This window comes from Xenopus tropicalis, chromosome 1, assembly GCF_000004195.4.
Source record: "Xenopus tropicalis strain Nigerian chromosome 1, UCB_Xtro_10.0, whole genome shotgun sequence".
In the NCBI taxonomy this organism is placed as follows: Eukaryota; Metazoa; Chordata; class Amphibia; order Anura; family Pipidae; genus Xenopus; species Xenopus tropicalis.
Genome location: NC_030677.2, coordinates 76,458,571 through 76,486,126, shown reverse-complemented (window position 1 = coordinate 76,486,126; position 27,556 = coordinate 76,458,571). Strand labels below are relative to the sequence as shown.

Here is a 27,556-nt window from a genome sequence, read left to right as displayed (position 1 = left end):
TTCCTTTGAGTTTAATTGCAGTTGGATGCCTTAGGCCAATATGTCACTATTCAGTAATAGGGACATGTTAAATTATACTCATCTCTATGTGGACGTTTCCAGCAACATGCAGCAATGGCAATAATAAATAAAAATTTGCAGTCTGGCAAACGTTAACAGATTAACTGAAACCAGCTCAGGCAGCTTAATGTGAACATGCTGTTATACTGTGCAATTAAACAGCATTGCAAATTTGTTAAAGAGAAATGAAAGCCTTAAAAGCATATTAGGGCTGTTTGTTTAATGTATGTATGTACTGCTATGTCTACTCCCCCCCCATGGAATAAAAGCGCTAAGTTTGTCCAGGTGCAGTAACCCATAGCAACCAATCACCTATTTAAAAGCAAACATTGTATTGCTTGCTGTGGGTTACTGCATCTGGGCAAACTTAGTGCCGTTTCTCCCATGGGGGGAGTAATATTTAGTATTACATATCCGAATCCTAAAAATCATGTGACTTTTTGTCATGTAAACACGGAAACATTTGTCATCGCTTGCAAAGTGCATGGTTCTCTTTAAAGGACAACTAAACCCGACATAGGCGCTCTCCATCTTAGATTCTGTTAAAACTGTCCAGGACAGTGCACATGCTCAGTGTGCTTTGGGCAGCTGTTGAGAAGCAAACCTGAGCACAGACCCCATAAATATAGATATGAAGGCATTGGAGAAACTTCAAGACTGGGAGAGAACATCTGAAGTGGTTGATGTCTAGAAAACCCATAACTCATTTGAAAAATGTTTTAAAAGCATAGGCTGTTCAAATGAGACTACTTCGGTGAACATTCCACAAACTGCCAAGGACTTGACATGCCATGATGCAACAAAATCCTTAGTACCACTCATTAGGGTCAGTTAACCAAACTGCATGTTTGCACATTAGGGCTAAACTCCACAGGAGATTTTATAGGATGGTGTCAGTCTCATGGGGTAAAATATAATGGAACTGACAAAAATCTGATTTGTAAACCACATAAATGGATTGTCATTTGACGTGACATGACTATCACAAGGGAACGCTGCATGCTGCGTCTTCGTCCGATGAGATAAAATCTGATGGTGTCTGACAGACTTTTTTTTTCTTATTTCACTGCACTCCATCCAACTTTATCTGATCCGATATTACAGTACAGCTATGGAGATTAGGTTTTGTAAGATCCTGCAAAATCTCATGCTTTTGCATGACGAAATCAGATAAAACCTGACCCACAAAATGTGTTGAAAATCTCCCTTGGAGTTTAGCCCTTAAGGCTAATGCCAGACAAGGCATAGGGCGGATATTTTCGGCAAGCGTAAAAGCGCTTGCTGAAAATTTCCGCCTTACGCTTCGTGTGGCATTAGCTTTAAGGTTAGAAATAGATGAAAGGTTAAATGTATCTGGGAAGAAAAGGTTTGGAGTTAAGAAACTAGGTGTTAATTAGATATAATTAGGGACTGTTATTTAATGGCATTGTTGTGGGAAAGTATATAAACTGCATTCCCTGGATGATGATGGTGATTATGATTATTATACTATAGAACTGCCAGCATATTCCACAGCTCTTTAGTGTGTTTTTTTCCAAGTTAAAAATAATCCAATACATTTTAAATTATGGTTTTAATTGCATTATACAGAAATGCATAAAAGCTCTCACTCTCTTAGGCAGCTCTGTTTATTGTTCCCTATGTATGTGCAGGGGAGTGTCTCTCCTTCACACCAGGTTTATTGCTGAGAATTTTCACAAGGCACCAACCTCATTGCTGTGCTTGGGGCTAAAGATAAAAATAATTTGTGGTGATTTTAAGTGCTGATTAGATTCCTTCAGACCGATTTGGCAGGTTATCTGCCCATGTATGGGCACCCGCGTGGCCTACCTGACTGACATCTGGCCTAAAATTAGCCAGATCTGGTTGGCCAGGTTTGATTTTGTTGGATTGGATCACATCGGCTTGTTGATGAGGTCCTCGGTCCGATGGCGTCTATGCCCGCCGTTTTAATTAGCACAATATTGTATATCAGGAGAAGCTTTGGCTCGTGTGGCGAGGTTGCAACGTGTATAGCCACCTTTACTCCGCTCCTCAGTGAACAGATATCTTGAAAAGATGTCTTCCACTTTTATCTGCCCTGAAGAAACATTGTAGGCAGCTAGATTTGGTGTTGGGCTGCCTCACCCAGAATGAAAATTCTGTGATTTTTGAAGTGTACTTTTAAAAAGATGGCACTCATTACCCACTCTAGATAATATCTCTTGTTTATGTGATCATGAAAAAACTGGAGAGACTGAGAGACTTCAAGCTGCCTTTGTACTGAAAAATGTTTCACAAGTGTCATATAACATATAAAGTAGTTTACATGTGTTTCCATTAATACACCATTTCTGTACAAACTTAAAATTTGATATTTATCATTATAAGATTTGTTTGCAAGCAGATAATACTGAAAAAGGGGAGAAGGGGGGTCCCAGGGATAGACATTTTGTTATAACACATATTTGTAATAGTCAGTCATTTAATTTTATAAAAAAATTATAATAATACAGACTATATATTAGTGGTATTGTGGAATCAATTCAGCTTTCTGTGTACTGAATTTGACAATGATGGCATTACTTTATAGTGAGTTTAGAGGTAGTATATAACATAGATCTGAATGAATATCCTGCTGTGACATGCTGCTGTGCAGCTCAAATTACATTAGAAAGCTGTAGAAATCATGATTCTCCTAATCCTTAATTTAAGTAATATATAGCAGTTTCTATTTCTCTTCTCTCTCTATCTTTATTATAAAAGAGAAAAGAATATGGGCAGTGCATAAATAATCTCCCTGTGCAGTACTTAATTCTGTAGTATTTGAGAATTTGCCAGCCCTGCTCTGGAGTTAGCTAACTAAAGCACTCTTTTTTTTTTTTTTTTTTTTTAATTCATTTTTGCCCTGCACACACCATTTAGAACAAGTATGCTAGTGTGTTAGCATATACAGAAGCATTTTTGTTTCTCTGCCCAAGGGTTTTATGATCTCCGTGCTAAAGGGTTTTATATATGTAAAATGGAAATACTTTACTTTGCATTGTGCCACCTGTGTTTTGGTAAGGAAGTGTGAAATGAGCCATACAGAACAGTGTAGCTGTGTTTAAAATGTAACAAGATACCTTTAAACATAGCGTTTAATAAAAAATTCATACTGAAATCCACTCTCTGTGAAGTTTAAAATACTGTCAAACACAGCAATGATATATGGAGGCTGCACTGTAGGAAATGCTGTCCATACTGTCAGACATCCTACACAATCTACAGAATTAGCAGGAACGGACAATCTGCTAGTGCCCCTGTTAGGAGAAAACCGCACCAGCCCGGGGTAGCTGTAGCGAGCGCTTCCTTCTTCCGTGTTGCTTCTCCCGGCAAAATCCCTGGGCTGGCGCATGCACAGTAGAGTGAAAAGCCAACTTCTTTGTTAAAGACGGCTTTTCACTCTTCTGCGCAAGTGCGAAGCAGGAAGAAGGAAGTGCTTGCTGCGGGTACCCCGTGCTGGTGCGGTTTTCTCTGAACAAGGGCACCAGCCCGGGGTAAAAGGTAAGCGATTAAAGTCAATTGGGGGTGCCTAACATCCAAGCATTCTGGTTAAGAGATCGCACTCATGTATTGGAAAGTTGCTTAAAATGTCATTTTCTTTCATTATGCAGAATTTTCTTTTTGGGTTTCCAGTCACTTTAAACAAAAGTAGGCGTACAAAATTACAAAAAAAATCTACAATAGGGGCAATTCACTTAACTGACAAGGGGTCCTACTTACCATGGTAACCAGGTCTTTGTTTAATGGTAGGCTAGATCCTCAAGAAGAAGGCCTGTTCAGAAAAAAATAAAATTTTTAGCCTTAGACATAATCTATTTAACTAACATAATTTGCTCCAGTCCATCTCATTGTGCCATTTAATTTTTAGTTGCTATTGTTAACAGTACTGATGCAGTTTAGCAATTATCTTACTAAATTACCCTCTTTGTCCCTCCAGACTTAAGAGGGTGGAAAATTGCTTTAGGCAGGGCCTCTTTGACCGTTAAAATGGTTATGTTGTAAACCTCCAGTTGATTAAGCTAAGGGTCTACCATTTCAGGTTGATGCTTCAGTCAAGAGTAATACAGGTATAGTATCTATTATCCAAAATGCTTGTGGTCTGGGTTTTTTACATAATTTGGATCACCATACTTTTAGGGGTATATTTATCATGCTGTGTAAAAAGTGGAGTAAAACATCACCGGTGATGAATCAGATGCCTTGCTTTGATTTTCTAACTGTTGAAATCTAATTGCTGACTGGTTGCCCAGGGCAACATCACCGGTAACGCTTCACTCCACTTTTTACACAGCATGATAAATATACCCCTTAGTCTTAAAAATAATTTAAATATTAATCAAAAACAGTAGGATTGTTTTACCATCAATATGGATTTCTGCAAATTCATAGCTCCCAACTGTCCCGATTTTCACAGGACAGTCCGTTTTTGACAGCTCGACCGCAGTCCCTGATTCTTACTGAAAAGTCCATCATTTCCCTTTGATCTCCTGCACTAAGATGAAAAAGAAACACATTTAATCAAAAAGTAGCTTTTGGCCGAGAGCCCAGAAAGTTAAACAAGCTTCACCTGCATTTAGATACATTGTGTCTCACATTTAATCAAAAAGTAGCTTTTGGCAGAGAGCCCAGAAATCTTAATGAGCTTCACCTGCGCTTAGAAAGATTGTTTCTCACATTTAATTAAACAAGTGGGCTTTTGGCAGAGAGCCCAGAAAGTTAACAAGCCACACCTGCACTGAGATACAATTGTAACTAATAAGCTAATAAGGTCTCTTTGGGGAACTGAGACTTGCAGCTTAAAGGGCATTTTCAGCTTTTTTAGCAAAACTTTAATAACATATAAACCCTTAGAAATGGGTTCAAACTTTAAATAACTTTCCAAATTTAGTCAAATGCGAGTGGTACTTAGGGGTGTGGTCACAATAATGGGCATGGTCAAAACTTTTCACCGCACTTCTTGCGGCATTTCTTTTTGTCCCTTTTTCCATTTTCAAAATGTTGAGATCAAGTACAAGGTACAGTTTTAGTAGTACAGTAAATAATTAAAAACAGAATCAGAATTTTCTGCTTAAAACTGACTCATTAGGAGACAGACTTCCTGCTATTCTGAGCTTTTTAGATAATGGCAGGTCCCGGCCAAATACCCCTTTCTCCCCATTTACTAAAATATGATATGTATATGACTTGCATCTTGGACGGTTTGTACCTTGGACAGTAATTTTTTTTTTTTATATTTTTTGTTAAAGTGAGTTTTATGCATAGTCTGATGGTTTTTACTCAGGCACCAGAGATCCTTTACTGGGAAAAAGCACACCCTTGGTTCCCCATGTTTTTTTTTTTGTTTTGTTTGTTTTTTTTTAAGTAGTAATGGCAGATATTTATCTAGTTCTCACAGAAAATGGGTTCTTTTTTTGGGTAATTTTTCATGTTTAGATTAGTTATGCCAACAGATCACATTGCTCAGCTATTTCATGGTCAATACTTTTTTCCTATGTTATTTTCCTTTTTTCCCTTGAGAAACTTGAGATCTAAGTAACATTTATAATGCTGTCTACATTTTTTGAAAAATTGCATTCATTCTGTCAATAAAATTCCAGTCTGAATGCATTGTCTGCCGCGTATGCTTTCACACTGGTGATTTACGTTATTGCAGGTGGGAAATAATTTCAGGGAGAGTCACCTCACTGTAGTGAAGATTTATCACAGGCTTCTGATCTCAGTGTGTGCCATTACCCTAACAAACGGAGTGCAGGGCTGTATTTAGGTCTGGAGCCACCCTAGGGACTGGACCTAAATATGCCCCCAGGACGCAGAGGTGACCACATGAGCGGCTGCACGTGACCCCACTTCTGCCACAAGTGACGTCGCTTTCCCCCTTACATTGCCTCCTGAACTCCCCAGCTCCGCTGCCAGATTTTTATAGGTATGATCTGGCAGTGAGTGGGTGGGGGGGTGGTGGTTTATTTTTAGAATTTTACATATTATATAGGCACCAGAAGGCTGCCCCTTAAAGGTGCTGCTCTAGGCACATGCCCTCGGGTGTCTACGTATAAATATGGTCCTGATGGAGTGTCATTTGACCTGTTAATCAGCTCAGTGGTGATAGGCAGATTTAAGCCAAACCTACGTGAAAGGAAAAAAAAGGTATGAATATTGATATGGAAAAACTTTTAATTGACATTACGAATACACATAAATGTTTTGTTTAAAATGAAGTCATAGGCATCATTGTCTTTGTTGGTAACTGCTCTGGTGCCTCCAGACATCTTTTTTTCATGTAAAGGCCCTATGGCACACTCTGTTTCAATAATGTGGATATAATTCAACAACCCCTTGTGTGAGTTTTTCTTAATTAAATATAAATGAATATGCCAAAAGGCAGACATATCCTATTCGCTAGCTTGTGGTGAAGAGTATATTTTAAAATATTTAGAGGGCTTTGAAGATACATTTCCTTAGGGTGCTGAGAGTGCAATTTACAATGACTGATGAAAAATGAGTATGGCTTAAATTCTTTAAACATTCATTGTCTGGAAATGTTAATACTTTCACATTCATCATTGCTTTGATAGGTCAGTGTATTAATCTGCAATACAGTTTCTGAGAATTAATTCTAAGAGTTACGTGGACTCACCTGCTAAATTCAGTGAAGAAATCCAGTGGAGGTTTAACTTTGCTCTGCCCTTAGCATTGCTGTCTTGCAGTTATCTTGGCTGCAGTACTAGAGCTTTTATAAAATGTTATTGTGTAATGATTATGCACTGATGACTTGTTTTAAGGCCCCTGCTGTTTTAGTGGTTTAGCTGTCACAATTCTAATGTACTGTATGGAACTCAGTGTTATGTATGTGTGAAAGGAAGCTGTGTCTCCTGCCTTGTATGCCTGCTTTCTGTTTTTCAGTGTGGGTGTTCCAGCCATATTCTAAGCACATTTTAACTCCAATGATCTGACATTACACTAGTTATGGTCTTGAAAAGTCATCTTAAATATTTTGTAGATCTTTTACTGGTGGTTACAAAGTAGTTCTTATTCTCTTAGTCTCTTTCATATAGTATCTGATAACATTGTTGTGGTGTGATGGTTTATTACAGATATGTGTAGAAAAACAAAAATCTAATAACCAAAAGTGCAAATATCCATATGCAACAGGAGGGCTATTTAGCAAGGGGTGGGATGATGGCCTGTTCCAGTGTCATGCAATTCAGATCTAAATGAAGGTTCTTATGGACTGCATTTTCTTTATTGCCTTTAACCTCTTTTACTGTCTTTCTGTCTACAATTGCTAGATTTTGCCTGCAGGTAAAGCCTTTTACCACACCAGTGCCTCCAATTAAGGTTCATTCTTTAGGGCTGAGTATCTACTATAATTTGCCAGTACAAGTAAGTAAAGGTAGACAGGTCTAACTTTCCAGATGTCAGCAGAACCCTATGTTGCTGAAGTCAGCCTAAGTGCAAGGCTACTAGCTAATAGCCTAGACTGATCAAGGTCTAGTGGCTGATGCGAGTCAAAAATAGCTTGAGGTGAGATAATAAAATGGATGGGCAAAACATACACCTATATGGTGTTAAAATTTAAGGTATGGCTTATTAAAAGGAGTTTCAGTGGATGGTCCAAGCAAAATTCATTATTGCAGAGGACAAGAATTTGTATATCATGCTTCATAAGTTTCTGTTTTTATCCATTGAGTATTGCTTTTTGATGGACTAATTAGTTTTATTTTATTTCACAGCTAAGTGATGGAGGGAAAGCTTCTCAGGCACACATTGGCATTGGTGATGTGGTTCTTACAATAGACGGTATAAGCACAGATGGGATGACTCACTTAGAGGCACAAAACAAGATTAAGGCATGCACTGGTTCACTAAATTTGACCCTACAAAGGTAAGTAACTATCCCCTTTCTTTAAAAGGGACTTTTCACTTTCACACAATAAAATAAAATGCTTTTCTTAGAAACTTTCCAATATATGGTCATTAAAGATTTTCATTTTTAATTGTAGTTGCTATTGAAAGTCAATAACAGTTTTATTGTTTATTTACTTTGCCTTACTGTTTTTGACATGGAGGAGAGACCTAACTTTGGTTTTAAGAGTCAGAACAGGATTCAAATTTTCCCAAATCCAAGAGCTCTATTCAGAGAACTGTATGTATTGAGAAAAAAATTGCAGTTTATTGGGTGGACATCCCCTTAAAAGATAAATAAAAATCTGGTTATTTTTTTCAGAAGCAGTCATAGCAGAAAAAGTTTAAGCATCTCTAATTAGGTGTTGAGTTGTTTGTATTACAACAATCCCAGTTATGACTTTTGCTTTTATTTGTAATCAAATGACTGTAGGTGGAAGCAATACCTGTGCTTAAAGGGAATTTTCATTTTTAAATAATGTTTCCATCCTTGGCTCTTTTTTACCTGATACTGATTTAGATTTTTCTGTGTGTTTTGTTTTATACCGAAACTTGGATGGATTTACTTTTCCAAGTGGTCTTTTCTTTGTATTGGATCTGCATGAACTATAGGTTTGTGTTAGTGGCTTTTGACTAGTGTTTGGGGAAAAAAATAATAGAGGAACCATATAGGAGAACAACCAAGTTCAGAGTGCAAAATATGATTGGCAATTTGAGATGTTAGACTATGCATGTGGGCTGTCTCTTCCTCAGGATGAGTGTGGCTTATGTGGAAAGTTTAGTACAGCATATAGACCAAATGCAACTAAAGCTAGCCATAGACATACCAATAAAATTTGTTTCACACATTTTCCGGTACGTTTATACTGGAAGGATGATCTTGGCCATTATCTGTGTACAATAGATATTGGTTGATTAGTTGACTGGGCAGGTTTAAACATTTTGTCTGCAGTGCATTTTGCTTCCTGCTATACAGATCATTCGGGCTGTTGGCACACAGGGTAATAAGTTATCAAACTAAGAGATCCTTGAAGTGCTATTAAAAGCAAAAGTGTAGTAAAAGTGCATACAGCTGTTGGAAACCAACTGAAGTTAATGGCTGTAGTAGGCACAACAAGTGTTCAGTATATTTCTTTTTTAATTAAAAACATACACAGTGTTCATGAAGGAAGTACTCATAAATAGGTGGGGTAAACCAGTTTCAAGAGGGCTGCTCTATTATAAACATCTAGAATTATACACAGAACTTGCGATCCTTTGTTTTACATGGTGGCTGGCGCTTTATTATGGTGGCCACATTTCTCGTCTTACTGGCCAGATTGTGCTGGGGGCACGCTGAATTGGCCAATGGAACATGGAAGCAGATTCTCATAAGGGTTAAGTACATGCTGGTTAATTTGTAATAACAGCCCCAGACTTGACTGATGTTTTATTGCTTGGGCCGTGAGATACCAGCCAGGTGGCAACCCTATAAACAGAGTCAGTTTAAACCAAAAGTCCCAAAATTCATTATATCAACATGTATCAAGGCGAGGGACAGTTTGACTGACCCCAGTTCCAGCTGTATGTGGTGCCACAACTAACTGGAAATTCTAATAGTCAGCCAGCTTTAATTTTAAGCAGACCAGTGATTTTGTTAAACATCATAGCAGAATCATTTTAATGCATATCACAAATGTTAAAGGCATATTTATCTTGATTATAAACATCTGTGTTCCTTTATTAGGCATATTGATGATTTTGTTGCTCATCACCAGTCATCTTAATCTTCTGTACCTGTGGGCTGTCACCATATGTTTAGTTTATAAAATGCAACATTTCTAGCCATATGTTTTAAGGCTTTAGTTCTCGTCTCCAAGTATTTCTCAGCGTGTGCCACAGCCCTAACTGTGTGGAATTGAATATGAGTATTAGATATAGTTTGTTCTTTCTGTCTAGGTTATGAAGACAACTTAAGGCCTGTGTCTGTATTCATTATAGCAGCTTTTGTTGTTTTCTGTCTAGAGAGCGCTGAAATAACTAATGAAAGCGCGGAGGGACTGTGGAGCCACCTGGGGCTCAATTCCCTCTGTGCCATAAGGGGTTAACTCCTCCTTTCAGGAGAGAACAGCCTCCTCTCTCACCCCTCCCCTTCATTGCCTGTCAGCTCCTGCGCGTCTCACCCCCACTTCCTGCATTCTTACGGAGCGGCATCTCCCCCCCCCCTCCCTGTTTAAGCACATTTATCTTGTGACCTGTAATTCTGTATTTTCTTTCAGCTATATGATATATGTTTCTTTTCAGGCACTGTTTATTCTGAATAAAAAAAAATAAAATAAATAAATATATATATATATAATATTTATATTTAGTTTGTCACAGCTAATGGCGGGTGATAGTTCTTGGCCATTTAATCTCTGGTGTTGTTTGATGGTTTCCACATGCCCACTGCGTTTGCAGTGGCCCGCATTAGTTTTAAAACAGCTATAAAGTTCATTTAAAGTTTGAAATACATGGCAAGGACTATTGTGATGTTTGGATTCGCTAATAAAGCTCTGGCCGAACTCCACCCACATAAAGGTGTCAGTATGTTTTATTGCGTCAGCTGGGTACATCAGGGTAAGGTTGAAAGGGAGGGAATAAGTCTCCACAGTCTACCAGGGCTCATCTTCACCTCCAGTAAAAGCATACCAATCCATAATGAAAATGAATGAGGGGGCAAAGGAACAAAAAAAGCCCCTTAGGCAACATATGTGCAAACAGAGACACTTAAATAGAATCAATAGAAAGCTATATAACATAAATACCATTACACCTTCATCTGGTAATATTTCCATTACACAGACAAAAGAAAAAATAAATAAGTTGGTGACTGGTGTACTTTTAAGGATGATTTTGGTCTTACTTTTTGTTTGAGCTTGTTGAAATAATGCTTCAGCAGTACCTCTGCAGTTGAAACCATCACAAGATTTGCAAGAAGAAATAAATGTGTGTGTTTTTTTTCTTTAATTATTTGCAGTTTTACAGGAATTATGATGGAAGAATGTTGTCATACATATGAGCAATATGTCCTGCTCTTTATTTAGCTTACCAGTTCTGCATGTTTCAGCACCTTGGATTTGGAAACTTCATCTAGAAATTGGATATTCATAGTGTACTGTACTAAGGATGGCATATGTGACGGCTTTGGTACAGTATGTACAGAGGGTGCAGAATGAAAATAAAACATTTTTTTGTGCTGAAAGGTCAATACTCACTTTTCGTAATTTAACTTATTTGTAAAGTGGTTAGGCCTATTGTACACCTGGTTTACATAGGTGACATATCACCTATACACACACACATCATATAAGATAATGGAGGACACATGACAATGCAGGGCTTTGCTGCAAATTAGTCCAAGGGATGGGTTACTGCTCCAGGGCACTTAGTTAGAAGCCTAACCCCAAAAAAACTTTTTAAAGTCCAAATTATTTTTTATACATGGCCCCGGAACTACCAAGCATACCATAGTGTAGCTTTAAAAGAAATACATATACCAAGCACAATACAAATACTGCCCATCTTAACTGATAAATATTTTCTACAGTGCCTTGGATTGCTTGGAACCAATGGTGCTAAGGGGGAGGTTTGACTTGGGTCTTGGAACCATTTAAATGTTATTTGCTCAGATGTTATGTTGTTCACTTGAAACATGTAGTGGAACACACTAATAAACACTAATTTGCAGCAAAGCCCTGCATTGTCAGGTGTTCTCCATTATCTTATATGATGTCTACATGTAATTAGTGCAACAACAGGAGCACAGAAGTGATAGCCTGCCTGAAGTAGGTAGCTGAACTGGAATACTGGATTTGGAAGAATTTTTCTACACACACACACACACTCCAGTGTGCATTTTCACACAGAAATCCTCTCCTTCAATGTAGTGAGTTTTGGATGCATTACTGTTACTGCACACATAGATGCAGTGGGAAGGGGCAGAACCAGTATTTTTTTTTTTTTTTAGGGAATAGCAAAAAAGAAAAGTTGTTCTTGAACACTAAATTTTAAACCATTAGGCAGGGGTGCAATGAGGTTGTGACCACAAAATACATAATGACAACATCAAGAAATCTTCTGCACTCACCCATTATCAATATGTATAGGACATTAAGCCATTCTGTGCATTTAGCTACCAAGAAATGCCCTCCCCTTTAAGCAAAACAGGGATTGTTTGTCCATATATTACAATATACTTCAAGCTGGCCATTACATCAAAGTCATCCCTTCTGGCCAGCCCTACACTTACTTGTGCGATTCATTAAGAATTCTACTGCTTTAATATACATTTAACAAAGAGACTGAGCTTTACCTGCAACTTACTTGCTTTCAAGGTTAAAACCCCCAAATGGTTGCCCTTTTATTGGCTCCACTGGGATCACCAGAGGGCAAAGAGATGAAAACACTTAGAGCAGAAAAATCATGAGTTGAAGTGGATATGTTAGTAAGAGAGCAGCTATTAAAGAAAAGCACAAGAGAATGGGAGATAATAGGGGAGTGTGGGAATTTAAATAAGGTTAGACATGTTAGCTGCTGTTCCAACTCTAGCATGAAGAGAGAATGAAGAAAGACGGATTCTGAGGGGGGTAGTCAAGACTAACTAGATTATTTTAGAAGTAGTACAAAATTTCTTAGAGATTAGCATTTAAAACGTGTTTGTCAGTATGAGGAAGCTTCTATTACATTTCCATGTAGTACAAAAAACATAGAATATAGGGGAATATTCTGTGTTTTTTGCACTACAAATGCCCTCCCCTTTAAGCAAAACAGGGATTGTCTGTCCATATATTTCGATATACTTCAAGCTGGCCATTATGTCAAAGTCATCCCTTCTGGAGAGTCTTACACTTACTTATGCGATTCATTAAGAATTCTACTGCTTTAATATACATTTAACAAAGAGACTGCGCTTTACCTGCAACTTACTTGCATTCAAAGTTATAACCTCCATATGGTCTCCATTTTATTGGCAACTGGGATCATCTGACTGTAGCTGGGAAGGGTGGGAGCTAAAACATGGAGCTGCCTACTGTTCCTGTATAAAGACAACAACAAGAATTCCTCTGCACTTGTCTATTATCATTTTAAGGAATGCCACAACGCACCCGAAGCCCTACCTCTCAATACCCCTAAAGTTCCAATAACATGCATATAAGAAATTTGTCATGTTTGCCCCCCAAAAATTCAACCTTTAGAATATGCAATGTAATAACTGTATAATGAAACATATGACATTTAAAGGTGCAAATTTGAGTTTTTAGTTCCTATTTATGCAAATTTATTTCTTTTCAGTTCACAACAAAATGCTCAATTGCAGTTATGGGAATATCTTTAACAGGACACTCATAAAACAAAAAGCAAGGTTAAGCAGAGTTTTTGTGTGTCTGGTAGTGGTTGTTTTTACTGGCACTTTCTCAGAAGCTGCTTGTCTACTAGCAAGTTTGCACTTACAAAATTATTTTTAGTATACCTCTTGGCAAATTGGTTAACCCCCTCAGTGTGGGCCTGGTCAGTTTGTGTCAAATTTCATAGAAAAGAAACAAACTGACATTGACTTCACCGTTAATTTTGTATTTGTTTTGTATTTGATGGACTTATTTAGAGCCAAATATATTGGATTAATTAATGAATTAATTTTCTTCTTGCTAGATCACTTTAATACCTTGATAATAATGCAGAACCTAACAAGCTAAAAATTAACCTGCTATAAAATGAGTCTAGTAATCCTCTCCAATCAAGCAGGAGAACCGTAAAAATTATATAAATATAAAACTAACAGGTCTCTTTCATTTTTCCTAATAGTTTTGGAGAGGGAGTTTATTCATATGCTTGCTCAACCAGTGTATAGTGTTGTGTTATGGAAATTTTAGATACCAGGTAAGGTTTATTTGACATGTTTGTGGGTTCTGAACTAAGCCAAGAATCAGAACTACAGAACAGAGACGGCACAGGATTTATATAGACTTTGTGACATAGTAGCATATGTCATAAGAAACATTTGAGCACAGGCCTAACCAGTTTACCAGTGTACGTGCATAAAAATATCCGTTTATATCACAAAAAACAAGGAGCTGCTTTTTTGCCAAATAGGTGGTTCTGTCTTCAAGGCCATAGTTGACATAACTGAGGTTAGCTTGAGAACAGAATCCATCCTAATCGGGGGGGGGCTGTGGATGAATCGTTATCGGTAGCAGCTAGCATGAACAGGCCTGTTTGAAAAGAGGGGAAGGGGCCATACCAGAAACTAGAGATGAATTGAATATATGAGTAAGAGCTGGAGTAAGGGCAGAGGTACACTGTTTTAGTAATGATGAGGGCATAGGATCAAGTGAGCATCTTGTAGACGGAGATGAAAGGAGAAGTTGAGAAACGTTAGACTCTGTTACAAGATCAAAAGAACTGAATAGGGAAAGAGTCGCTTTAGGAAGGTTGAGATTACTGGTATCCGAAGGTTGGGAGAATTGTTTCTGGATAGAATCTGCTTTTGTTTTAAAATAATTCAGCAGTCCTGAGGGGCGGGTCAGATGTGAGCGGTTTTTTTGGTGAGGGATGTAGAGGAGAGTTAAATACGGAAAAACAAGTGTTGTGGGTTGGATTAATTATTATTTATTATTATTTATAAGTGCGCTATAGAACTCTTTAGAAGAATATGGCTAGCCCCATGTGAAATTTCAAAATGAAATATAACAAAATCTGTTTGTGTTTAAAAAAAAAAAAAGATTTCAGTGCAGGATTCTGCTGAAGAAGCTCTATTAACTGCTGCGTTTGGGGAAAAAAAAAAAAAAAAAAAAACTTGTTTTCCCATTTTGGTAAAGACCAAATTTAGAAAGTGAATATCCTTATGGGTGGCTGTATTTGTCTACTGCTGGAGTTCAAAAGAGGAGGTTAGATGGAGAAATCAAGATGGCCAGTGCCAAGAGCGGTCTTCAGTGTGACAATTGAAATTCCCTAAGATAATTTCAGGGCTGTCAGAACATGGCAAAAAAAAAAAAGAGCCAGGATTTCATCAGAGAGCAAAGTAGCAGAAGATTTGGCAGAAGGAGGTTGGTAAACAACAGCTGCCTATGCAGAGAGAAGGAAACAAGGTAGGAGGTATAGAGATTACTTAAAATGGCAACAAGGGGAGAGCAGAATGCCTACTCCTCCGCAACGACCCGTAGAGCAAGGGGTATGAAAGAAGGTAAGACTGCCATAAGAGAGAGCTACCTTAATAGCATTGTCATTCTGATGGAGCCAGGTCTCTGTTAGGGCAAAGAGATGAAAACACTTAGAGCAGAAAAAATCATGAGTTAAAGTGGATAAGGTAATAAGAGAGCGGCTGTTAAGAAAAGCACAAGAGAAGGGGAGATAATAGGGGAGTGTGGGAATTTAAATAAGGTTAGACATGTTAGCTGTCTCTGGCTCCAACTCTTGCATGAAGAGAGAATGAAGAAAGACAGATTCTGAGGGGGGTAGTGAAGACTCATGGTGGCCATACACAGGCCGATTGTAGCTGCCAATATCGGTCCCTTGGACTGATTCGGCAGCTTATCGGCCCGCGTAAGGGCAGGAACGAGGGGCATGCCAGACCGATATCGGGCCTGAAATTGGCCAGATATCGATCGTGCAGGTTAAAAGATTTAGTCGCATCGGGGACCGCATTGGCTCGTTGATGTGGTCCCCGAACTGACTGCCCCATTGCCGCCATTATAATTCGATTGTTTGGCCCCAGGGCCAAAAGATCGAATTAGCTTACATGTTCCCCGATATTGCCCACCCATACAGTGGAGGAAATAATTATTTGACCCCTCACTGATTTTGTAAGTTTGTCCAATGACAAAGAAATGAAAAGTCTCAGAACAGTATCATTTCAATGGTAGGTTTATTTTAACAGTGGCAGATAGCACATCAAAAGGAAAATCGAAAAAATAAATTTAAATAAAAGATAGCAACTGATTTGCATTTCATTGAGTGAAATAAGTTTTTGAACCCCTACCAACCATTAAGAGTTCTGGCTCCCACAGAGTGGTTAGACACTTCTACTCAATTAGTCAACCTCATTAAGGACTCCTGTCTTAACTAGTCACCTGTATAAAAGACACCTGTCCACAGAATCAATCAATCAAGCAGACTCCAAACTCTCCAACATGGGAAAGACCAAAGAGCTGTCCAAGGATGTCAGAGACAAAATTGTAGACCTGCACAAGGCTGGAATGGGCTACAAAACCATTAGCAAGAAGCTGGGAGAGAAGGTGACAACTGTTGGTGCGATTGTTCGAAAATGGAAGGAGCACAAAATGACCATCAATCGACCTCGCTCTGGGGCTCCACGCAAGATCTCACCTCGTGGGGTGTCAATGATTCTGAGAAAGGTGAAAAAGCATCCTAGAACTACACGGGAGGAGTTAGTTAATGACCTCAAATTAGCAGGGACCACAGTCACCAAGAAAACCATTGGAAACACATTACACCGCAATGGATTAAAATCCTGCAGGGCTCGCAAGGTCCCCCTGCTCAAGAAGGCACATGTGCAGGCCCGTCTGAAGTTTGCCAATGAACACCTGAATGATTCTGTGAGTGACTGGGAGAAGGTGCTGTGGTCTGATGAGACCAAAATAGAGCTCTTTGGCATTAACTCAACTCGCTGTGTTTGGAGGAAGAAAAATTCTGCCTATGACCCCCAAAACACCGTCCCCACCGTCAAGCATGGGGGTGGAAACATTTTGCTTTGGGGGTGTTTTTCTGCTAAGGGCACAGGACAACTTATTCGCATTAACGGGAAAATGGACGGAGCCATGTATAGTGAAATCCTGAACGACAACCTCCTTCCCTCTGCCAGGAAACTGAAAATGGGTCGTGGATGGGTGTTCCAGCACGACAATGACCCAAAACATACAGCAAAGGCAACAAAGGAGTGGCTCAAGAAGAAGCACATTAAGGTCATGGAGTGGCCTAGTCAGTCTCCGGACCTTAATCCAATAGAAAACCTATGGAGGGAGCTCAAGCTCAGAGTTGCACAGAGACAGCCTCGAAATCTTAGGGATTTAGAGATGATCTGCAAAGAGGAGTGGACCAACATTCCTCCTAAAATGTGCGCAAACTTGGTCATGAATTACAAGAAACGTTTGACCTCTGTGCTCGCAAACAAGGGTTTTTCCACTAAGTATTAAGTCTTTTTTTGTTAGAGGGTTCAAAAACTTATTTCACTCAATGAAATGCAAATCAGTTGCTATCTTTTATTTAAAGTTATTTTTTCGATTTTCCTTTTGATGTGCTATCTGCCACTGTTAAAATAAACCTACCATTGAAATGATACTGTTCTGAGACTTTTCATTTCTTTGTCATTGGACAAACTTACAAAATCAGTGACGGGTCAAATAATTATTTCCTCCACTGTAGGTGGGGGATATCTGGAGAAGATCCGCTCGCTTGGCGACCTCGCCAAGCGAGCGGATCTTCACGTGTATGGGCACCTTAACTAGATTCTGTTAGAAGTGGTACAGAATTTCTTAGGGATTAGCATTTAAACGTTTTTAATGTCAGTATGAGGAAGCTTATATTACATTTCCATGTAGTGCAAAAAACACAGAATATAAGGGAATATTCTGTGTTTTTTGCACTACAAATGCCAGAGTTCCCTTGCCAACATGTCTTCCTAACCTTAACACTATAAATGAAAAGGTGAACAGTTTTTAAAGTTAATAGGGGTCAAAACTAATTTTATATTTAAAGACTTGTTAGCAGGTATGTAACAGTTGGCACCAATGCCCTTTGTAGGTTATTTTAAGCTGTGTTTAAGTCTGTGTAGACAGTTGGTGAATGGTGGATTCGGCTTTCAATCATCCTATCTGGCCAGAATAACACATGCATGCATTTGTGATCATCTTTAAAGGCTTTAGTGGTATACTGTGGCTGTGACATATGCTTCAAAATCTTTTAAAAAAATATTTTATCTGTATTCCATTTTTCAATGTTACTGGTTTTAATGAGAATTGCCTGTCGTCCGTCAAAATGTGTATTTGAGTAGTTTCAGGACAAAATCTGGTGAGACAAAATTTACATTAAGAGGTATGCTTATCATGCTGTAAAAAATGTGGAGTGAAACATTACCGGTGATGTTGTCCAGGGCAACGAATCCGCATTTAGATTTGAACAGTTTGAAAACCAAAGTAAAGCATCCGATTGGCTGCTATGAGCAACATCACTGGTAATGTTTTACTCCACTTTTTATGCAGCATGATAAATATACCTCTAAAACTAATGTCTAGCTCCTCAGCAGTATTTTTGCCAGATGGATAATACACCCTGTGTGCAGGAAGCCTTAGGGCATTTTGTCTACTTCTGTTATCAAGTGGAAACAGAAGTGGACTAAACGCCTGTCATTCTCCCGATGAGAAAAAAAAGTGTGGTACTGGGAAATGCATGGAGTGGTGACAGGTGGACCTTAGTGGCAAACTGCCAGAATGTTTGTGGCTCCAGGATTTTGATAGAGGTCCATCTTCCTTCTTCCATGTGTGCTCAACACAGCACTTTACATTAAGTGCTATCTGGAGCTCTGGCAGGCAGGTAAATTATGATCACCAACCAAAGTTTTTTTTTTTTTTTTTTGACCAAGCAAGCTGTAAAATTAAGTATGGAATCTAGCCTATGACTTGGCAATGGGTATTGTCTTCCACGAGCCCGGAAATAAGCATATATCAGCATCAGACTGGATACACTACCAGTGCATTCTACATAGATTGTATATAGGCCATTGTAAGGACTTTTTGGTGACCTTAGCTGTGATGCAATGGAGGATCATCTGCTGCTCTGCCTTGAGCCTTTATAACAATGCAATTAAGGGAGTTCTGTCTTGATTCTGTCTGATTTTTATGGTGCTCTTTTTATTTCTCAATGACAATGTTTACATAGCAAATAATTTGCCCTACTATTTAAAATGTTATTCTTACACCAACAAAGGTATTTCATTTTAGCTGTAATATTGGCGTGTAGGCAGGCCAGAACTAGAAGAGGCACCTGCCTGGGTGCAACGGTGGGAGGGGCACTATGAAGGTTACCTAGGGCGCCTGGTTGGCTTGGCCTTGGCCCATCCTGATTCTGAGCTTTCGGAAGAAGCCAGCACTACACAGTGGAACTGCTTCCAGATAACCTATTTTTTCTCCTACTCTCATGTAACTGGAGGAGTCCCAAGCCGGACATGGATTTTTTACTATTGAGTGCTATTCTGATATCTACCACTTTTAGCAATGCAGATGTCAGGTAGCTGCTGTCTTGCTACCTTCCCATTGTTCTGCTGCTCGGAGGCAGAAGGGAGGTGGGTAATATCACTCCAACTTGCAGCACAGCAGTTACGTGAGTAAAGTTTAGCAGATCTAAAGTCACATGACTGTGACACCATGGCAATTGAAGAACATGTCTAGCCCCATGTAAAATTTCAAAATTTCAAAATTAAATTAAATGCGCATTTAAAAAATGTATTTCAATGTAGGATTCTGCGGAGAAGCACTATTAACCGATGTGTCCCATGACCGTATTCCTTTACAAAAACTATAATTGCAGAATGGATTAACACTTAACCATGGAATTCAACATTTGTCCAATACAGATATAGTCTATGAGGAATTACTTGAGGGCACAAGCTTGATCTGTAAAAAATAAATCTCGGTAAACAAAAACAGCAAGAAGTATTTAGTTGAATGGTGTACAACAACTAACCCTAACAGTGAATTAGTTAAATTTGCCAAGAAAGAGCAGACATCCCAAAACAAAAAGGCAGGTTACATGGCTCTGAATAAAATTGATTATAGTGAGTATGAATGTGATTGAAATCTTAGTCCCTGCCCCAGTGGAGTGACTCTAATTTATAAAGTGCTATATAAATAAAGTAGAATAAGGGTTAATTTTTGGCATAGTAACTGTTATTCATTAGCTGCATAGGGAAATGCTTGTCTGAGGGCCTATTAAACATTTCTGTCACTTTAAAAGAGCCTGATGGAAAATACATTTCATACTGGTATAATGCCTGAAACTATTACGTTACAGATGTATCTTATGATCTGGTTGCTTTGGAATGATATTACGTGATGACCTTTACAGTAAGAGAATCAAGCCATTGTAATGTAATATGCAGGCAAAATAAGAGTATGATACAAGAGCAGCACAGTAACAGGTATTTGAAATTATCAGTTTGATATGGGTTCCTTGTGCACTGCTCCTGAATAGGCCACTTTACCTAAATTTATTTAAATAAATGTAATTTGTTATAAATTTATGTGAAGTTGTTTAGCACCAAAGGTAGTAACCTGGTTTGCAGGGGACCTGTTCTGGTACTGACCCCTGTGTGTTTCCTGCAGGGCTGCTGGGTTATCTAGTCTTGTTATAGAATTGACTCTGGCTTACAAATCTTTTCCTAGTCACGTAAACTAACCAGTGTATGTATGTATGTATGTATGTATGTATATCTTTATTTATGTATGCAGCACTGTACAGTAGAATATATTAATACAAACAGGGGTTTAAAGATAATAATAGATAAATACAAAGTACAGGTATGGGATCCCTTATCCGGAAACCCATTATCCAGAAAGTTCCGAATTACGGAAAGGGCATCTCCCATAGACTCCATTATAAGCAAATAATTCTAATTTTTAAAATTGGTTTCCTTTTTCTCTGTAATAATATAACAGTACCTTGTACTTGATCCCAACTAAGATAATTAATTCTTATTGGAGGCAAACAAAGCCTATTGGGTTTATTCAGTATATAAATGATTTTAGCAGACTTAAATTGTGGAGATCCAAATTACGGAAAGATCCCTTATCCGGAAAACCGCAGGTCCCGAGCATTCTGGATAACAGGTCCCATACCTGTATAACAATAAATATAAATAAAAACAAGAGACAGTTGCAATAAGTTAAGTAAGAGTCAAAAACACAAGAGGATGGAGGTCCCTGCCCCGTAGAGCTTAAAACCAATCATAAACAACTATTTACAGGTCATCTTTCTAAATGCAAATATCTTATTGGTTGCTATGTACTCATGTCCGAAAAAATTGTTTCTTTTAAAGCAAAGTACTCATCATGAATATGACAAATTTTGCCACTGGAGGACGCAATTTAATTTTATTGTTTCTCATAAGAGCAACCATTATGGCCATTCCCACAGTATGAAAGTTTTCTATCCCTTTTACATCACTTTTGATATATTTTTTATCAAATGTTTTATCGTGTACAGTATTGTTACAAAATCTAGCAAAGAATAAATATAAGAAGACCAGCAGTAGCCTATAATGCTATTTTAGGCTGTCATTAAGACTGTAATGAAAGTTATAATGCTGCTGCACAAACAACTGGGACTTATTTTAACGAACAACTGCTTATTCTGACTGTAGCCAGGCAGCACCAGAGCAATGTTACCCAGCCTTGTGTGTGCATGTGATGTAATCGTACTTCTGGTTTATATACTTATGTGCCCCTGAACCTATCTGTAAGTAGTAAGGGAAGAGGAAACTAAACAAACGGGTTTATGTATTGTGTCTGCACAATGGCATTTTTCTCATGTATACCTAGCCAACCATGGTTTTCTTTTTTGTCCGTAATTGTGAACTTGATCTGCTCACTTTGAGGTACATTAATAGCTGCATTCATTTCAAAAGATGCATGAGTCTGCCAAAGCGTCTGAAGGAAAAATATTTCCTCTTCCTTTCCCTATTTTTGCTGCTTTAGGGATATTTGTAATCAGTCAGAACAAGAATCATTTCAGAAATAAATCACAAAAACTTAATCACTAGCTATGTTCCGGCACATTGGCAGTGCTGCTGGTTCTCAAATTAACTTTAGACTTCTTTATGCTTAAAGGGTCTGTTTATAAATGTGGTGTGGAGTTTTTTTCTTATGAATTTTAGTGAAACATATTGCCATAGTTTTTTTTTTTTTTTTACCTCAGAAATTATATTTATTAGCATGTTATGTTCAATTGAGGGGTAGTTTTTTTCCCCCACTGTTTAGTGTTAGAGTATCACATTTGATCTCATTCACATACTTACTTAATCTGTGAATGGAGCAAGGTTTTCTACTTTTTTTATTGTTAACTCTTGGACTTATTTCATCACATTTTTCTAAAGCAAATAGCAGCTTTCGCCCTATGGCCATTTTTCCTCTGATACATAATCACATAAATTTAAATCTGCAAACGGCATACACACACAACGGCCTTTATTCAGCATACATTTCATCAACAATACAGGCTCACACAGGCAGAACTGTCTTTGGTTAAAGTTCTGCTTTGTTTGAGCAGACCTCAGGAGCTTAGGAGAAAAGAATTGATGCAGACAGCTAGAGCTGAGTAACTATGGGAACCAGCAATGCCCTCTCTTCATTGGCTGCTAGACTGGAGGGTGTGTTTAGTAATCTGAGTTTAAGAACAACTGAGCATGCCCACAATCCAGAAGTCAAAGCAAATTCCTAAGGGAGGGGGCCGAGTGGGTTACAGGAGGAGAAGGAAAATTAAGTGGTTAAGGAGATGTTGCAGACTTACTATTAACCTCTGGACAACCAATGTGACAGGTATTGAAGGATTTCAAAGAGGCTGTTCACTGATTACATTTTTGTGTGCGGGGTTTACTTGTCCTTTAAGGCCTGCCATAGGGTTAATAATAAGGCCTGCCAAATAATAATGTACCTGAAAACAACATACGTTGAAAGCATCTCCAGTTTTCTAAATAACTGTTTTTCACAGATGTCTATACCCACCTACTCGACTGCATTCCTGGACATATTCAGTTCACAAAACCTATAATTTTTAAGTACACTGCAAGTTATCTTTTTTTTTTTCTTTTTCAGTTGCTTTGTATTTCAAACATTACTAAATATTAAATGAGTTAGGCTCCCTGTAACAGTCTGTAATTCAGATTGCTTCTTTCTGTTACAATTTTAGAATTTTCTTTGTAGTGTCAGCCCCATACTGAAGATGCTCTCAGAGCTTTACTAAAATTTTTGCTGCAAGTCTTTCTGGTATAATATTAGAAAATTATATTAAGATGTATAAAGAAGTTGATACGTATGTGGGGAGGTAGGGTTATAGGTCTATATTTGGAAGGAACCTATTGTACAAAGTGGCTAAATCTGGTCAGTAAAGCCTCAGATTGGAAATTGCCTTAAAGGAGAAGGAAAAAAGGAAAGGTAAAAACTAAGAAAGCTTTTAAACATGATGTTCCAGTGTGGCCAAAGTGGCCAGAGTCTGCTCAGTTCTCTCCTCTCTTCCATCTCATGCTCCCCCTCCCACTAGAATGCTAAGAACTCCCTCCCCCCTCCCTTAGGAATGTGTGATCTCAGCTATAAGGGCTAGAGCTGCAGGCAGGAAGCTACCTAAAATGGCAGCTGCTATCTTAAGCAAAGGGAGAAAGCTCTGTAGTGCAGGCTCTATTATCCCACATCTCTGGTGGGGGAAACAATATAGGGTTTATAGGTGCCCTTTAAGTAACAAAAATTAAAAACAATAACATAAAAACTTTGTAGAGCAAAAAGTAATGCAATTATAGCCTTTCCGAGCAACTCTGGCTGCTGGGGTCAGTGAAAGAATAAAAATAAAGACCTATTGAAAAGGTCCTTTAGAATAGGTTCATATAAACATTATATAAAAGTTGCTGATTTTCCTCATAAACAATTTTTGATTTAATATGAGGACCAAAAATACAGTTATTTTCTTATGATATATATTTTTGACAACATTTTAATCTGTGCAACTATACATTTTAGTTATATGATTGGAAACATGATTAATAGTTCTTTCTTTATCTACCCATGGATGAAACACCTGTTCAGTTTTGTGAAAATCCTGAAACTGGCCAAACACAGAATGATGTGCTTGCTTAGTAATAGGGGGACAAACTTTTTTTGGTTTGCTTTAAATAAAGCAAATGCATACTTTAATTGGAAACAAATGTTAAACTTTGACAGTCAGGGAAATAAACACGTTTTTACATTTGCAATGTGACATATATTCAGAGCAGGCATATAACAGATGTAGGCAATGCTGAATCTTTAATCCTTGCTGAAAAACAGCAGAGAACTGTCCATATCTTAAAGGCTGTCATGTTATGGCAATCTGTATTTAGTGATGTATAAGCTATACAGTGTTCCTTTTGTTCATAAATAGCCAACATCAAAAGACTCCTGGGGTCCAAGGGTCCATGGACATTCAGGAGGGCCTCTTTTGCTTTTCCTGGTTTTTCCAACATTCCTTCAACTCCCTGCACAACATTCATATAGCTCTCTGATTATGATTCACTTATAATATTAAAATATATTGTGAGCAGGTCCTTGCTAAACAAACAGTTTATTACTGGGTTCCCTTATAGTCAGCTACTTGTATTGTGTTCAGTAGTGATTGTTCGTTCACTTCAGTAGGAAAAAATAAAAACTAAATTTTGTCTGGCAGTCAGATTTTTTTTTAAAATCCATTTTTAGTGTTTTTAAAATGTTTTATATTACTATTCTATTTCTTAATACACAAAAAGATGATACCCAATTAACCTTCCCTGTCTTGTGTTATACTAATATTTAATTTCTGTGCAATTTTCCATATGAAAACAATAGTGGAGTAGGATCAACCTGAAGGAGCAATGCTGGACTGTATATACTTTTCCCAAGATAACGCAGCCAGGCTGGGAGATGAATAGTTTGATATGGGTATGGTGCCTTGGCAATTTTGTGATCCAAAGTCACTTGTGAATTAATGTTCATGACTTATTTAAATTTTGTATATTTTAATAAGTATTACCCTTTTTTCAAATGTTGCTGCTCTGTGCTTTAGTGTTTCATCTTGACTGTAGGGAACTGTCGTACTATTAATCAAAGACTGCAATCTATTTTTAACCTCTAATAAATATGCCTGTAAAACTCCTATACAATTGAATAGAGAACCTTATTGTGAACTATGGTATGCTGTGTTTTGATAAATACATTCCTTAGTACTGCAGTTGTTAAGCCGCCATGAGTAAAGTAATGTAAAAGCACCACAAGCCTACTAAATTTGAATAGCAAGTTGCATCTTTAGTTAAACTGAACAGGTTTACTGAACCTGAGCAGCCTTATCCTAATACATTTTAGTGAACTTTGCCAAATACATTTAACATTTTGACATAAATTCCAATGTAATTTGGGCTGCAAAGTTTTATAAATAGTAGCCACCAGAATCTCAACATAAAGACAATTTGCCAAGGGGTTTGCTGCAATTGCTTTAATGATGCAGCTTTATAAATATGTGTCTCATTTTATCCCATATTTTTTTCTTTATTTCAGTTTTTTTTTTTAAATAAATATACACATTAGGGTTTGGATTCATGTCAGCATTTGGCTGAATGTGTTTAGGAACTTTATATGTTGCTCTTGTTTATACCTAAAAAATTGTCTACAATTTCTGATTTGATAGTTTTTGGTCCATTACCATACAATCTATATAGATCAGTGATGTATCTGTATATATGGTCCCTAAGATGTGTAATTATGTGCTGGGGGTTGCTGTGCTATTTACAGGGGAGGCAAATGGATTTAAGTGTGTGTCTTAATATGACATGATACATTTCTTTGACATATGAATAAAGGGTGATGTCCCTGCAGTGAGCATTAACCATTTGGGTTTTTGCTGCGCTACCACCATTTACATGGGTATGGTCTTAAAAGCTCTTGTGATAACATGGTTGTTAGAAGTGGGTGCTATTTAAAAAAAAAAGGGGGGGGGGGGGAATGGTCAAAACTGGCTTCCATTATCGTCTCTCCACCATATAGGCCAGAAAAATTCTGGCCCCTGGTACCACAGAAGTTTGACAGCACTGATATAGAGTATACATAAGTAGTGTCATCCAAATTAAAGCAAAATTGTGACTTAGAGTTTAGTGTTTAAGTGATGTTATTGGCATGAGTTGTTTTGAACAAATCCTTATATATCTGCTTAAATTATTTCATGTTTATGATTGTAAGCTACTCTTGGATTCAGGCATGCAGGATACTCCTATAAGAAATGTGAAAGCTCACCTGCTGCCCAGATTCCCCTGTACTTGACTTTAGTGTTCATACCTGGCCACTGTTTCAAAACTCATAAAGAGAATGAGAACAACCAATTTAGCACATTTCTGAAACTGACTACATGATACAATTTAAGCTTTGATGGTCACAATAAACGGCATGGTAAACACAGTAATTAAATTTACCCCCAAGCTGTTTTATAATTAAATGTTATGTCAAAAGCTTCTTAAACTCACAGGGAACCTCTGATGATGTGCAAGCAAAAGTATTCTTTCTTGTTTTCTTTTTTTTTCTTTTTTCTCTCTTAAAAAACTAGAGAAGGATGTAGTCTTTCTCTCTTGTGGGAAAAAATAAAACTGTCACTTTGAACTAGTAAAATGCTTGCAATGTTGACTCCCTCAGTGGAAACGTCTGTTATTTTAGACCTAGGGCGAAAGGCTGGGAAGGTCCTTTATTAGTACATCGTATAGCAAAAACCAAGTTACTAATTTAGAAAACGCCAGACATTTGCTGGCTGCATTTTATTTTTGACCATTGGGGCACTTTTTCCTAATAAGGCAGTGCTTAAACTCTGGAATTTTATGAAGCATTGAAAATATGAACTTAATAAGAACAGTCTGATACACTGTATATTTACAAGTTTATTTTTACCACAGAAAAATACATACATTTTTAAGCCAAAACGTGAGGATCTTCAGTGAACTACTGCTCCCAGCATCTGTTTTGAGCCACTTATTGTAATCAGTAGTATACAGCAAGATGATGAGGCTAATTTTAGACTGCATAGATAACAAGATTTCCAACTTCTTTGATATAGTAATGATGAATGAACCTTTATGGTGGTATCTGTCTAAGGAGTTCACAAGTAAAAGTCTTCTGATATGTAGTTGCATGCATTTCTCAATAGAATTATGTAACCAGATCTTTGAAAATATTGTGCAATTCTACTAATGAAAGTTGCAGGGCTAAACTAATTGCATTTCATCTCTGTTTCAAGATACTTAGAATTGTGTGTCTTATAGAGCTTGAAGAAATATTGCCACACTACTGCTGTTTGCTTGGTTGTCATGTAGAATAACAGATACAGAACTATATAGCACCCATTGCTATCAAGACAGCTGACATTGCATATTCTATAATGTCAAGACAGAAAACTATTGTTTGCAGAACAGTCCTAACGTGTTAGATTCTGCAGGATGCCAAACTGGCATAAAGGAATGATTGTTTGCAGCACAAATGTTCTAAAATATGGCACATGTGACACACATCCATGTCTTCTTCACTTATTCTGTACATCTAGAAACAGCTAGATAGCTCTAACTTCGCCAGATTTAAATATGCATTGTGCGTCTGTTTTTCATCTTTTCTGTAGTATAGGCTGTTTGTGTTATACATTTTATAATATTGAAGAGGACAATAATAATTTTCGTATAACATTCCTATTACTGATTTAGACCAGAAAGCATTTAGAATAGTAGTTACATTCAAAAGGTCTTTGCTAAAGTATTATGTGGCTTAATTTTACAGAATATTTTTTTCATATATTT

The 27,556-nt window shown here is 37.7% G+C and overlaps 1 protein-coding gene across 16 annotated transcripts in view; it reads left to right on the top strand.

Moving 5' to 3' along the window:
- pdlim5 (PDZ and LIM domain 5) overlaps positions 1-27,556 on the top strand; it is a 130,040-nt gene that overhangs the window by 39,834 nt on the left and 62,650 nt on the right. For all 16 annotated transcript variants that reach the window (XM_018092971.2, XM_031899670.1, XM_012961674.3 and 13 more), the window contains 1 exon segment: positions 7,815-7,966. In XM_018092971.2, coding sequence (XP_017948460.2) covers positions 7,815-7,966 — 152 coding nt within the window.